Source organism: Mytilus californianus, unplaced genomic scaffold (assembly GCF_021869535.1).
Source record: "Mytilus californianus isolate M0D057914Y unplaced genomic scaffold, xbMytCali1.0.p SCAF_4, whole genome shotgun sequence".
NCBI lineage: Eukaryota > Metazoa > Mollusca > Bivalvia > Mytilida > Mytilidae > Mytilus > Mytilus californianus.
In genome coordinates, this window is record NW_026262690.1 from 8,327,668 (window position 1) to 8,344,344 (window position 16,677).

Here is a 16,677-nt window from a genome sequence, read left to right on the forward strand (position 1 = left end):
TTGAACTTTCATCTAAGATAAATGTATTAGCTTGCATATTATGATTAACAGTTACTTCAAATAATCCATCTCCTGGAGTAGTATAGAACCACACCTGATAAACAGTATACACAACTGCTGTATTATCCGATAAATCTGCTCGGAAACCGTCAGCATCATTAGTCTGTTTGACAGAGTTTCCGATGAGGTTTCAGATATCCAATCTGTGTCTTCATAACACTTTACAGGATCAACGGAATGAAAATGCATAATCTCCTTCAAATGGATTTGATTTTGGTTAAACACATACTTGGTCTCTTTTTTGTGATTTTAATAGAAAAACAAAGGATATGGGGTATCAATCCATGACACAAACTCAGTACATGCACAGCAAAAGAACACACAATAATCAAAGGAACACCACTTTTATTGCTGTTCTTTATCTCAAATTTACAATGAGGCCTTCAACACGGAGCCAAAAAAAAAACAAAAAAAAACTCTCACCTCACTGCAAGTTTAAGACGGCCCCTAGCACCGGCTTGAGCGGAATTCTTTGCAAAAATAAATTCAGATAGATTTTGTAAGATGTAACACTACCTAATCGGGCCCTGTCAAAGAAGAACATACTGGAAAATAGTACATATTTAAAACAAAATAGTTCCTACGCAAAGGTATAAATCTAAAACTATGTAGCATAATATATTTTAAAAAAAAAACAATTATAGACACAACGCACCGAAAAAAAGAGTAATTGCAGTTACTGACAGCTAGTTCAAAGCCAATTACAACAATTGTTGATTTGGAATTTAATGTTCATTTGTTTTAGAGAAACATGCCCAACCCAGTTTACTCAAATAATATAAATGATGTTTATATGAACTTTGTCAAAACATTTGAAAGTACTGTCAATAGATATATACCTACTAAAATTATTACAATACGACCAAATGATAAACCATTTATGAACAACTTAATTAGAAACAAGATAAAAAATCGAAATAGAATTCACTTTAAAGCAAAAACTTCAAATAGTCCAGATCACTGGAAAAAATTTAGAGAAATTCGTAATGAAATTATCTGTTTAGTTAGAAAGGCAAAAGATGACTATAAGAGCAAACTGACATCACAACTTATTGATAAAAATATTCCTCCTTGTAAATGGTGGTGCATTGCCAAGTTCGTGTCAGTTTTTACAAAAGAACAGAGATTCACCCCCTTTTTTAGAACATGATGGCAAAATTTGTATTCATCCATTGGACAACTCAGAGATCCTGAACAATCATTTCGCTAATATAGCTAATATTGATACGGAACCAGAAATTCCTGAAAATAAAAATCCTCCTCCATGCCATTTAAACACATTCGTCACCACTGAGAAAATTTTAGACCAGTTAAAAATTTTGAATATAAATCAACCAGCTGGACCTGACGGTATCAGTCCTAGAATTTAAAAAGAGGTTGCTAGCTTTATTTCTAAATCATTAACTAAATTATTTAATATGTATCTTTCAGTTAAACAGGTTCCATTGTTATGGAAAATTGCACTTGTTAATCCGATTTTCAAAGGAAAAGGTAGTCCACATTCAGCTCTTAACTATCGTCCAATTTCTGTTACTAGTATTATACGTGATCTTATGTCAGTGAAATTAAAAGCGGGAATCTAGAAAACCACGTGATAAATAAAAATGCAAGGTTTCTATCATTTTTCGTCATAATGAAATTATTTTATATGGACGAAAATTCCTGTGTGTGATTTTAAAAGTCTTGGAATACTTTGTTTAAAGTTGAGCGACGTATTTAATCAAATTCAATGGTTGGCAATAACCAGTTCCATTGGGTCCGTACGTCGTGTTACGTACGTATGTCATCTTATTGGAAATCTCTAATAACACTGAGCTTTATTTAATATGAAACATTCTAGTACTTTAAATAGTGTAGAGTTACATTTAAAGTGATAGATAGATAAGTTTTGTATTTGAATAATACAGAAATGTAGGTGTGTATTTTATTTAATTAATATACATGGTAAGCTTTGTGTTCTATGTTGTTTTCTTGTAATGGCTGTGCTGTCTAGTTTTATTTTAAGTAGTTGTCTGTTTATGTGAAATGTAGTTTTTGTGGTATTTTTATGTTGATCAGAATTTGTATACAAATCTTTTTGTAAAGTGGACAACTCATTAAGAGATTTGAGAATTATTTATTATTATAAGATACATATGAATATTGTATTGGGCTTATTTTAATATATAGATATTTGAATGCGAATAAATTGCAGGTATTCCCCTTTGCCCATATGTTACATGTAATGTCTTGTCATGTGAATATTTATTATTTGTTATTATATGTCTTATATGTTCTAGGGTTTAAATATTGTGTATTAAAAGAAAAGGAACCTGAGCTTATCATTTGACCAAGAAAATACCCCGTTACATACTTATTTGTCGACTTAATTAAGTATAATGCCTGCTTCTCCAAACCATATAACGAGACAAAAAAGATTTTTTAAAACAGCTCGAGTACCTTTACTATTTGGGCGTAATCATGTCAACAATAATTAGAATAATAGAAAGAGCTTTATCATTTATTTATGCCAACTACATATCCTCATCTGAAACTTTTCTGGAGAACTCTCACGTGAGGAACGTAAGCGCAATGGGACTTTAGGCTTACACATTTTGAATAAACTTGCTCCTCTGTTTACCAAAATTTAACGTTTCGAATATTTTTAGTAACGGTAACTTCCTGCAAAGCAGTTCCTATGACTAGATATGATAAGATTTGCCACTGCCTCTCTTTGAAATTGCGTTGCGGACCACTTTTGCACTGAAAAAAGTTTGATAGAAGTCTTGTTCAGTCCTTGAGGGTTCTGGTTCCTGTTATTCTGTTTTAGGGTAATCAACAGCATGACCCTTCCTAAGCTAGCTTCCATTTTTACAACTGCGTTCAAATTTATGGCAATGAATTTCCTTTTGGTGGATGCACTATGCTTATTAAATTTCTATATTTTCTAAATATAGTTTTATTTCATATACTAGTATTTGAATAAGTTACATTGTTACATATTTTAAAACTACACCATTGAAATGGACTGTCATAGTGCTTTATATGGCAGTCGTCTCTTGTGTGCAAGATTTGTGCTGTTTAATTATAAATTTGCATGCCTGCATTGAATGTTCCATTTTCTGTTGATCTACTTTCATGTGTCCTAAACAAATTCTCAAGGAGGCGTTTGCCAGAGTTCTATGTAAATTTTTATAAAGGCTTGCTAGAAACCTTTTTTATATTTGAGATTATACATGGCAGTATTCAATTATGTTTTATATGTGCATAAATCAGGCCAATGGTTTTCTCTTATTATTTTAGATATTGTCATGCCGGGTACTTTTATAGCTTAAAATGTTGTTCGGGTTTTGATCATTTTTGAAGTCCACACAATGCCCTGTAGTTGTAAACATCTTCGTCCATTGCTTCCTGGTGAATCATACCACATCTCCTTACTGTTTTTTTTTTGGATGTCTTGTTATATTTGTTTTGTAAACGCTTTTATATTAGATGAAAAGCTCATCAGAGCTTATATTCATGTTTTATGTCAACCCACCATTTTTATATCAACCATTTTTTCTTAAAATGTTCTGTACCAAGTCAGGAATATGGCAGTTGTTATCAAATATTCCGTTTCTATATATGTTGGCGTTTGTTTTTGTAGCAGTTTAATGTTTATCTTGTTCCGTTGTTTTCCTCTTATAGTTGATGTGTTTCCCTCGGTTTTTGGTTTGTGACCTGGATTTGATTCAGTTAAATCCATTCATGATTACTGAACAGCGGTATACTACTATTGCCTTTATTTATACTAAGCAGAATTTAAATAAAATTTCTATTTATTTACAGTTGTTTTACATAATTATTGCGAACAAGGTGACTACAATATCAGATAGATTTGGTGACAAACCGTGACCTTCTTTCCAACTCGTCGTAAGAGCACGTATACATAGAACGAGTTATTAATAAAACCAATGTTGTAAAGCCAATCAATTGTTTCCATTATCTTTTATATTTATTAACTCTACTAATTTGTTTTTTATCTAAGATAAATGTATCAGCTTGTATATTATGATTAACAGTTACTTCAAATAATCCATCTCCTGGAGTTGTATAGATCCACACCTGATAAACAGTATGCACAAATGCTGTATTATGCGATAAATCTGCTCGGAAACCGTCAGCATAATTAGTCTGTTTAAATAGAAGTGCTGTTTTATAATTATAAATTTGCTTCCATTTCCTGTTGATCTACTTTAAAGTGTCCTTAACAACTTCCAAAAGCGGCGTTTGTCAGCGTTCTATGTAAATCTTTAAACAAGCATGCTTGAAACATGTTTTATATATAAGATTTTACATGGCTGTATTCAATTATGTTTTATATATGCATATTAGTCAGACCATTGGTTTTCTTTTATGAATTATTTTTGATATCGTCATGCCGGGTACTTTTATAGCTTACAATGTGGGATGGGTTTTGATCATTTTTGAAGCCCATGCAGTGCCCTGCAGCTATTTACATCTTCGTCCAATGCTTTCTGGTTAACAGAGTCTCATTGGCAATCATAACACATCTCCTTATTTTTTTAATATTACTTTTATTTGTTTTGTATACGCTTTTATATTAGATACAAAGCTCATCAAAGCTTATACTCATATGTTTTATACTATTCAAAATTTAAATAAAATTTCTATTTATCTTCAGATGTATTACAGATTAACGTGACTGTATCTGATAAATTTTGGGGCAAACCGTGACCATATTTCAAACTCGTCTTACGAGTCCGTATATCATAGAAGGAAGTATTGATTTATAAAACCAGTGTTATAAAGCCAATCAATTGTTTCCATTATCTTTTATATTAACACAAAGTCACTCTCTCTTTTCGTTACTGCCTACTATCACATGGACTTTAATCTCTATTTCGATCATATATTGCAAACATTACATTCCTCATTTTATAAGAATAGTAATTTTAAAGTTTCATGACTAATACACACTCACATTAATTATCACAGATTTTCGGAAAGATCACTTCAGAAGCGTTTCTTCATTTGTCTGAGAATTGTATTATTTTGTTTTAATATAGAACAACGCGTGCTAGCAATCAAGTCACTGAAAAGCAGTATTATGCAACGACGACTTCCATTTAAGTTATGTCGAATTTTCAAACGAGGAATAATCCTTCATCTCACTGTGTTTCGTTCATTTGTAACAATAACAATATTTCCGGAGTTCCTCGTGTTCTTTTTCAATACATTTAGGAGCATTTCCATACTTATTAACTCTACTAATTGAACTTTCATCTAAGATAAATATATTAGCTTGCATATTATGATTAACAGTTACTTCAAATAATCCATCTCCAGGAGTTGTATAGATCCACACCTGATAAACAATATGCACAACTGCTGTATTATCCGATAAATCTGCTCGGAAACCGTCAGCATCATTAGTCTGTTTGAATAGAAGCATATCTGTTTCTGGTAACAGTTTTTGTGCTCTCAAAACATTTCTAAGTGTTAATTTTTGACAGAGTTTCCGATGAGGTTCTGTCAATTTATTTATTTCAGAAACTACATAATTTGAAATTTTAAGCACTGCCTGGTCGTCGTTATTTAGACTTTCCCAATTTAAACATGCACACCAATGAGTTTCAATTCCTGCGCTGACACATGTTCTTGTTTTAGGGATTTCTTTGAACAAACTAATTCCTCTGTTATTTATATCTCCTTTTCCTACACCTTTGAAGTTTAGAATGTCTAAGAAGGTAGGATGTAAGTCAAATGGACAAGTTAATCTATCAACATTTAATTTGAAGTTTCGATATGCTGAACTATGTTTAGTTTTAAACCACTCTGGAAAAGAAAATCCAAAAAACGGAAGTCTTTCTTCTTGTTTACCTTGCAACGAAGATCGAAGACTGCTGAATCTCGCCCCATGGTCGCTCATTAAAATCACAAGAGTATTTCTCAAATATTTCCCATCATTTAGAAATTTTAATAGATTAAACAAATCTTCATCTGCAGTTTCAACCATATTGTTATCGTCATGACTGACTTCATTATTGAAACCGAATACAAACTTTGGAACTTTGTCATATGTAGTATAAATGTCACGAATCCATTGCATAAAAACTTGAGATCTTCTTTTACTACCTAAGCACAATTTTTTGTGTTTTCCATAGTATTGTTTTTCTGCAGTTACATAAAACGGTCTCATATAATGATCAGTAGGATTGTCCTTGAAGCCAACCATTCTATATGTAAATGTTCCTATATCTGGACTGTCTTCTCCCCATGCAGTAACGTATCCATTCTTCTGAAAATCTTTCCAAACCATTGGGTAAATATCGACGAAGTCCTTTTTAGCTAGTCTTTTTAGTGTTCGAGGTAATTCTAATTCTGTTTTACCTGTAAAAATGGGTATAAGGGCTTGTGGTGTTCCATCACCAACGATATTATATCCGTTTAATGTTGTTCCTTTTAAATTCTCCGTGAAATATTGATATGTCTTTTTCAATTTTCTTATATATGTCATATGAGACAGAGAATCAAAACCGATCATCAATACATCTAAACCTAGACTAAAACTAAGATTGGCTGTCTTTTTGTGATATTCTGGTACATTTCGCACGCCGACATGTACATTTTCGTACACGTTTTTGTCTTTCGCTGTGCAGTGAACTTTCACAAAATCAGATTTAAGAGTAAGTACTGAAGAATCAGTTAAAGTTACAGTGTCCAAATCTTTGTTCTGAAAGTCATCAATACGATCAAAATAAGTAAGTTTACAAGAAATACTTCCATGTTTTTTCTTAGCTTCAGATGTAATAAAGACAGTTCCATTCGATACAGACATCCAATCCGGGTCTTCAGAACACTTTACAGGATCAACGGAATGAAAATGCTTAGCATAATCTCCCTCAAATGGATTTAATTTTGGTTGAACACATACTTGGTATCTTTTTTTGTGATTTTGTATCGAACTAGTAGAGGCCATTGTTGTAGGTGATACAATAGACTTTGACACTGAAATCCCAATATTCGACTTTGACACTGATATCCCAATATAAATACCTGTCAATACAAAACCAATCACTAGCAGTAGTCTCTTAGTTCCTTGACGCATTTTGAAAGAAAATAAGTTCATTCTCGTATTAATTTTTCACTTTGATTAATTTCCGCCAATCTGATTAAAATATATATATCGTTATTCTCATATGAAGTTACGATTAATCGATATTTTAATTACATTTAATTTGCGCCGTATTCTTGAAAAGCTTTATTTCAAATTCAAGTATTTTATTTGCTGAGTTGACCTATATATTTAGTTTGTCATAAAGGCCCTGATCGAGGGCAAAAACATGAATAAAAGCTTAACATAATTAGAGCTATAAAAGAGATAAAAATCTTTTATTTCTCTCTCTCTCATTTATTTATTAATTATGCTAAAATTTACTCATTTGTTTGTAACAATTTGAATTTGATCGACTTACTTTGGTCATGTAGCTGGGTTAAAATATTAATAGCTAGAATTGGATAAATACGTTATTCTTAGCCAGTGTCCTAGCTAGGCCATTTTTTTTTTTTCGTATTTTTATTTTTTTTATTCAACAACAACTAATTGCACTTTCTGCTGTTAACAATGTACTTCACTAGTCCAGCATTCCAGTGAAGAGTCCCTGTTTGTTAATACCAGAAATCCAGGGTTGTTTTCTGGTTAGCATCATTATATTAAATTAACATTAGTTTTAATTTAACAGCTAATTTATAAAATAGTAATAGCAATAGTAACATACTTTAGAGTCTCAATTAGTTTCCTTTTTATGTTTAAATCATTCATTGTTATAAAAATGAGGAAATGTCGTATGATTGCTAATGAAATAATTATCAACCAGAGTTAAAAAGTAGAAATAAGCAGTTATAGACAACTGCACGGCCTTCAACAATGAGAAAAAAAATACAGAATAGTCGGCTATGAAATAAAATGTGAAACATTTTGAATGAGAAAACTAACAGCCTAATCTATAACAAAACAAACGAAAAACGAAAATGGCAGACATGAACCAACGACAATAGGCTCCAATATGTTCTACAGGCTTCTGACCTGGAACAAGCACGTAAAGAATATGACAGGGTTAAACATGTTAATGAGCGCCCAACCCTCCCTTAACCTTGAAAAGTCGTGTAACAGCACAACATAAGAACAAACTGTTAAAATCTGTTGCAATTGGCTTAAGGAGAATCCTCACTACATATTTCCACAGATAGAATTTTCTAATACTTTAAGGAAATTTCAAAACTTATGATATAAGTATAGGTCAACGTGCTATTTTCCAAACAACAAATCGTGCAAAATTGCCAAACTTTGCATAGATTATTCATGACAAACGCTTTTTTGTGAATAAAAAAAAAAGGTAAGAAGAAAGAATTTTGAAATAAAATATGAGAAGATAAGTTTTATAAAATGATTTAAGAAATTAAAAAAAAAATAATGTCACGGAACTTGTTCTTGCTACAAGTAAAAATTGAAAATTTCATTAAAATTTCAGTATAAAAGTTTTACTATAAGAGTTATATCTCCTTATAAAGCTAAGTTAAAAAATTGAATCGAAGAAGAACATATATTTAGTATTTGTTAAAACAGTTTGAATAATCCAACAAATCACTTATTTTTCTTTGTTTAGATAAACAGTCTTACACATTAAATGCCAATAAGGCAATCAAAAATAAAAGAGGAAATCCAGAAATGTGAATGTTATCTTTGCGGACTGAAATATGCAAAATTCATGAATTTATCATGAAAGTGCAAATGTATCAACTGTTTTCTAATTTTGGTAAACGGTTTTTGATAACTTCATTGGTTTGAATAAGTTTCTTCTCTGTAAGAAACAACAAAATTAGAAATATCTTCTCTCAGCCCTTAAAAGAAGTCAAAGAAAAGTCAGTTTAATAACAGTCTTACACATTAAATGCCAATAAGGCAATCCAAAATAAAAGAGGAAATCCAGAAATGTGAATGTTATCTTTGCGGACTGAAATATGCAAAATTCATGCATTTATCAAAAAAGTGCAAATGCATCAACTATTTTCTAATTTTGGTAAACGGTTTTTGATAACTTCATTGGTTTGAATAAGTTTCTTCTCTGTAAGAAACAACAAAATTAGAAATATCTTCTCTCAGCCCTTAAAAGAAGTCAAAGAATAGTCAGTTTAATAAAACCTAAAATATAAAATCTAAATAAGAATATTTGGAGCAGTTAGTTTGTTGGAAACATTTCTAGCCTTAAATGAATTTAGATCATTGGTTAAATTCTTTTAATTATGAAGCAAATAACGTGAATGTGAGTAACACAATAATGTTCAATTTATCTTGAAATCACATGAACTTACCTGACAACTTACCTCACATTTCGGCTTCAAACAGTATAAATAAAGTTGGGAAATAATTTATATTTTAAACAAGCGTACATGTTTGTAAACTTTTAGACTCCACTTTCAGGTAATTATGCAGAAAGAAAATGTCTCATTTGAAAAATGTCAAGCGGAATATCTTTTAATAGGTCAATCAAAAAATAGAATAAGATGTATCTAAAAGACAACGATTGAATAAAAAGTAAAATAACAAAAAATACTGAGCTCAAAGGCTAATTCAAATAGGAAAGTCCCTTATCAAATGGCAAAATCAAAAGCTCAAACACATCAAACGAATTGAAAACAACTGTCATATTCCTGACTTGGTGTAGGCATTTCCTAATGTAGAAAATGGTGGATTAACTTTGTCTTTTAGCTAAGTTAACTCACTTGTATGACAGTCGCATCGAATTCCATTATATTGACAACAATGTGTGAACAAAACAAACAGACATTATAGGTAAAAATGTAAAAAATAGGGGTACAGCAGTAAACATCGTGTTATAATCTTAAACACTGTAAAACAAACAAATATATCAACAAAGAAAAACAAAATGAGATAAAGACAAAGCACATAATCAAAAATAAAAGACAAGAATACAAAAGATTACCACAGCACAACAACACATTGGCGGGATAAAACACATCCTAAATATATAGCCTTTAAAATGAACATTTAAATGAAATTTTGTATATTGAAATTTTTCGGAGTAAATAAACTCACCGATTAAATTGCAAATTATCGTTTTTTTGTCTGTGTTACATATTAATCCAAATCAAATGTAATTTGTATTTCCAAAATCAATTTAGGAAAGAAAGTTTACGTTGCCAAAGTGATCATATGAACTGTATCAGATTTTAGTGTGTTGATACTTCTGTAAACAAGAGACATATATGTTCAAACAGATATGTTCAATTCTTATCAGTTGTGTGTTAATGAATTAATTATTGATTTAATTGATGATCTTGTCAGCATATGTTGACTATCCTTGTTGGAGACGGTTTAATATAATACTAAAAGGTGTTTTGTTCTTTTATTCTTGTTAGTTGTCACAGGCTGCCCTGGTCACAATTTTTGCCACATTTTGGTAGTTTTTACCTTAAATGTCTGTATTTTCTGTGAAATTCTATCTTTTACCAAGAAGGTTATATAAGAAGGAGATTGAACACACTGCTTGAATTAAAATTAGCATCCCCAGCAATTCGATCAGAGGAAAATGATAAAAATGCAGAGAAACCGAAATGTTTATCACCCACTTGATAAGGCCCTCTGATGTACCAGGCTGTTACCGCGAACAGTCCGTGTGATTAGGAGAATCGCTAATCTCACGTGATTGTAATCGGTGATTGTGCAATATCATTTGACGCGAAATTCGCAAGTATATCGTCTAACTACGGTGAAAATCGACTAAGAAATGACAAGGTTATGAGGATTAAAAGAAAAAGAATGCAATTTCTATTGAACCCCACCTTGCTTTAAACAAAGATTATCGCTTCACCTGTATGACGCTGCCAATGGTAATTAGTAGGTAATATCATTGAAAATAGTGGAATATGTGAGGTACTTTCGTTATGGTGACAGGCTGCGACCGGAGCGAATATTTGTAATTGAAACGAAGAGAAATTTATCGGAAGCCATTTAAAAGTTTGTTTCTCATTGCGTAAGACTGTAGATGTAGGCATAGGCGCTTAGATTTTCACTTTCCATGTTGGCTCCTGGAAATGGGAAATGGTAAAAGTAAAATCACAAAAATACTGAACTCCGAGGAAAATTCAAAAAGGAAAGTCCCCAATCAAATGGCAAAATCAGAAGTTCAAACACATCAAACGAAAGGATAACAACTGTCATTTTCCTGACTTGGTACAGGCATTTTCTTATGTAGAAAATGGTGGATTGAACCTGGTTTTAGCTAAACCTCTCATTTGTATGACAGTCGCATCAAATTCCATTATATTGACAACGATGTGTGAACAAAACAAACAAAAACAATAGGTAGAAATGTCACAAATAGGGGTAAATAGTCTAATTCGGTAGGTCACATTCGTGAAAAGGGAACTGGATTGTAGTTACGACATAAGGAACATATCCGATATCATCTGTGAAACGGATATTTCATAACGGTCAACCAACTCGTGATGATTCCAACTTCACAATTTGGAACTCTTGGTTTAAAAATGAAAATCCACAATTGGGAAGCTGAAATCATCTCTTTTGTAGTAAAGTTTTGTTTTCAACCGACCCTCATAGTCAATTTCTAGATATAAGTCATAATCAAATGGCAAAATCAAAAGCTCAAACACATCAAACGAATGGATAACAATTGTCATATTCCTGACTTGGTACAGGTATTTTCTTATGTAGAAAATGGTGGATTGAACCTGGTTTTATAGCTAGCTAAACCTCTCACTTGTATGACAGTCGAATCAAGTGATATCCTCGAAAGGAATATGTGAGGTACTTTTGTTAAAGTGACCGGTTGCGACCTGAGCTATTTAATTTTATTGAAACAGAGGAATTTATCCGAGAACCACCATAAAGTTCCAGTCTTTCTCCAGGTGGAATGCTGTAGACATCAGGACATGGCAGTTTTTCTTTTCTCATTAAAATCGTTTCTCTGCAAAATTAAATGTTTTTGCATCGGTTCATCTTATTTTGCAATATTTTTAATTTGGTTTCCATTTAAAATGACGGGCTCTCACTGAAAGCAAAGAAAGAAACAAAACAAAAATAATGCAAAGGCATTCCACTTTTGCACACAGAATAAGAATTATCGGTGCGTTCGAAGGATATGTCCACTTTACATTATCTAATTTTAAAAACAAAAAAAATGTTCAAAAGCATATAAAATTGCATTACCTGTTCTCAGAGACACTCTAAATGTTAGAGCGTTGAAATACAATATTTTTATGAGGAAGTTAGTGTATAGATGAACGCATGATTAATCGATTTAAGTAATGACAGCTGTATACAAAACAGAACATTGAAAATAACTACATCATTTGTTACAAAAATCAAATGAATATGCCTTTTTACACGTTTAAAATCACTATAAATACATGTACATGTACATATATAATGTCCGTCATCACAAAGGCTGTTCGACAATTTTAATTTTGTTTAAATTTACGGAATTTTCCACCTGCTACATGTATACAATGTAGGGCCCCAAAAGGATTAATTCCTATAATTCACATCGGTCAGTTTTATTGATAAGGACAATTGCATTAAACGCTTTATATAATTATCAGTATGAATAAAATGAGAGTTGGATTTAGGTTAATAAGACAGCAACCCAGATTCAATTATATTTCGAAAAAAAAATAATTTACCGCTTTACTTCCAATAGAATTAATTGTTTTTGTGATGAATGTCACTTTTATTCATTTTTTTTTCAAATATTAAATACTCAACCAAGAGCAATGATAAATTTTCAAGATTGAAGTTTTAAGCATGTATAATTTGGTAAGGTTTTCATCAATTCTTAAATGGTGGTTAAGATTAAAATTACTGTTTGAAAGTAGCTCTATAAAAACATTCCGGAGTTACATTGTAATCTTACCTTTTCTAATATCTTATTCAATAATATCCATATGACTTATGCAATATGTGTAAGTACAAATGTAAATATTAAATTTAATTTTGAAATTCATAATTAAATAAATTAATCATGTGCAACGTTAATATATTATGTCCAAGTGTACATGAACTGTCCTACATGTAGCTAAATGACATCTGTGTACATTCTAAAGTAACCGGTGTCTAATACATATATTAGTGGATGACACAATTAACCACATAAAAGCCATTTCTGCAATTTAATATAGTTATCGAGAAGTATAAAATATGTTCAAGGTGCTATCAGATAAAATAAATAATAGTTTTTTTAAGTGTCACATATTGATTTAAATTAAAATTACAAAATAACATCATAAAAAAAGGATCAATGCCCAGCCTATAAAGACTTACGAGACACTGTATAGACAAATAAAAGCTATAATACTAAGGGAAAATGTTTCTACAAAAAGGCATAATCATGTTTAACATCATTTAAAATTGATTAAATATGAACTATGATTATAAACTATCTATTCGTGAACGCATCAAAATAATTATAATCTGAAACTTAATAATATAAATCAACGATAAAAACATAAGAACTATCATTACAGTTAAATTCGTTTAAAAACACCACTAGGTTAATTCAAAAGTCGCTAAGAAATTGTAAAATTTAAAAAAAATTATTAAAGCAATACAATAAGTTTTAATTATGTTATAAAAATATTTTACGTCTAATAAAACATTTATGGAGTGTGTGAGCCAAAAGTAGTTGTATTTCATCAGATTTCATTATAGATGTAAGTTTGTGTACCGTTGGAAACATTTCAAAACTATCAATCAACCATTTAGCATTTTGTATTAGTTCAAATCGAATGACAGAATAGAGCGGACAGTTCATCATGAAGTGTATTACACTATACATGAGTGAAATATGATATTCGGGGAAAATGATAACTACCATAGATGATAGTCGACGTGAATATCATGTACATTATAGAGCACAACACCCAGTGCCGTGCCTTTTCACTGTGAACTACATCATATTCAGTAGGTAATATTTTTTAGTACTTTATTTAAGTGACGTGATTACGAGTATATTAAGTTAAAAAAAAAACCAAAGCAAAACAAAACAAAAAAACCATGAATAAACTTTTAAAAATGTAATTTTGACTTTTACGGAAGTATATAATCAAGAGTGCAAATTGCCTTTCAATGCTCGACGTATTCTAATCATATTATACGCCAAGTTAGATAACTCGTATTGTAATTCAGCATTCTGTATTAAAAATACAAATTGATCAAAATCTGACTTTGTAAAAAAAGAATTATCCATGACCATAGCTCTGTGAAACAAATCAAACCTCAAGTCACTGTAAATGTCGCAATTTATCAAAAGGAGTATCTCATTTTCAATTGTATAATGACAAAATGGACAAATTCTTTCATCTAACGGTATTGGTGCTTTCGTATAACGACCCGTCTCGACAGACAAAGGTAGTTCCACATCTAAGTTTACATAAATTACTGCGTAAGTGGCGTGGCATAGAGTTATTAACATATAGTTCTGGATGAATGTCCTTCTTGTAGCGTCTATAAAGTCTGAACTTGTTTCCATTCATATTCGAATTGTCATTCCAAAGTTTGGTAAACCACAACTGTTCATCCAATATTCGTATTTTACTTTTAATCACTTTCAAAAACAGTTCTTTGCTAATTCCCTGCTCCATTAAGTATTCTACAGACATATTGCAAAATAATTTAACCACATTAAAGTTCCAAGATCTACGCTTTCGTTTCGACCATAAATGGATCTTATACAAAATACGAAAATTATTTGTATTTTCAAGTTTGTAATAGAATGTTAATACTTCAAGTCTTTTCTTAGCAAAACATGACAGCCATCTCAAATATCCCTGTACTGCAGTATTGCTTGTAAATTTAGTCACTCCAAGGAATATTTTACTAGCCCTGTTTTGAACGTTATTAATAAGTCTATGCTCTGTAGGTTCCCATATCGGGGCACCATATAACAATAGTGGTTGTACCAAACTTGCATACAGTTAAAAACGTGATACGTCATACCACCACAAGCATAAAATTTCACAGTCAAACAACTCAAAGCACCTACTGGCAGATTTAGAGAGTTCTTTAACGGGGTATTTCATGTTACATTTCAGTGAACCATATACCTGAATATTTGTATGAATACATTGGTACCATTTATCATTACATTGCGCAAAGCCTGGCAAATTAGAAATATATCAAATCCGCCGAGACTAAACTGTATCGTCTTTTTAAAAGATATATTTGTTTTTGTCAAAATATAGTGAATGTCATAATTGCTTCCTTTTCTAGATTTTCTATATACCGTGATGTATAAGCGAAGAAAGGAGTTATTCTTTGTTTATACCGAAATACCGAAAAATTCATCGAACATTTGTTGCTACAGCAGCCGGTTGTACGAACGTGGCATTTTCCTAATGGGTCATTAAGTCTTCATTAAGCCTTTATGATGCATTAGGCTAATGAAGACTTAATGACTCATTAGACTAATGACACGTTCGTACGTACAACCGGATGCAGATGGATTAAAAACAATTCAAATTTGAAAAGTCTCTTGTTTTATAATTTATTTTAAAGTAAGGGCATACTTTACTCCTGTCTGTTCGTCATTACGTTCGTCCTCATAAGATGTACGTGAGTCACCGTTGCAACGTCCCTATAGTCTGTTTTTTTAGGTTTTTTATAAACACAAGCATGAGGACACCTGCATAATTGCAGATTTATGTTTTGATTAATTGAGTGTTACTCGTTTTAAGTTCAGTAGCAAATATTTCATCAAAGAGTTGTCGCAAGTGATATTCAAATCCTGTAAACGCGAGGTACTGGATTTAACTCCCTCCTCCGATCTGACGTGGCTGCTAATTTATACATTCCATACAGACTTTTTCATACTCAGTACTTACATCAAGTTATATATAAATCATTTTTTAGTGTTATTTAGTTTACAAAGATCGTGATCGCAACTCTTCCTACAATTTCAACCTACAGCCTTTTTATGTCAAACACACGTGTTGTGAACTGCATTTTTTTTAACGTGTATTTTAATTGATAAATGTTACAATATCCGAATGAAATGAAAACCTTTGTCCATCCACACCATTAATAAACGGACCACTGGCGTTGAAAAATACAACAATACAAATTGTAGAAAGAATACAGAATATTTATTACTAATAATACAACAAGTATATGTACAAAAATATGTATGTGTGGATATTTGATAGGCCGCAGATTAAATGTTTTACCAGTTCCAGGGAGACAAACAACCCGATAGCCAAAGGATTGAAAAGAGCATATCGGGGACCCTATGATAACATAAGTGTCAAAATATCCCTCCTACGTGCAAGAGTGGATTGGACTGAGAACCCCCCTCTGTTTACACAAACCTCTGCAAACAACCTGAATTACGCGTACTGCGGAGATGACACCTCCCTTCTGATACCAGAAGTGGAGGGGAGTCCTCTCGATGACATGAGTGAACCCTAGAAAATTATTTAATACCCTCCACTATAGAGCCGGTAAGGTAGAGATACGTGCCAGGGGGGGACAGTTCTAAGTACGTTTATTGTCTCCCTGAACCGCCCCCTAAAGGATCTGCGACTTCCCAGTTTTTTTTAACC

At 31.7% G+C, this 16,677-nt stretch overlaps 1 protein-coding gene across 1 annotated transcript; it reads right to left on the minus strand.

The window, feature by feature from the left end:
- Nucleotides 1-4,344: 4,344 nt before the first annotated feature.
- LOC127737398 (uncharacterized) lies at nucleotides 4,345-7,177 on the minus strand. Its single transcript, XM_052248049.1, has one exon. It carries the CDS (start codon nucleotides 7,169-7,171, stop codon nucleotides 5,225-5,227), a length of 1,947 nt encoding a protein of 648 aa, XP_052104009.1. The 5' UTR covers nucleotides 7,172-7,177; the 3' UTR covers nucleotides 4,345-5,224.
- Between the last annotated feature and the right edge of the window lie 9,500 nt (nucleotides 7,178-16,677).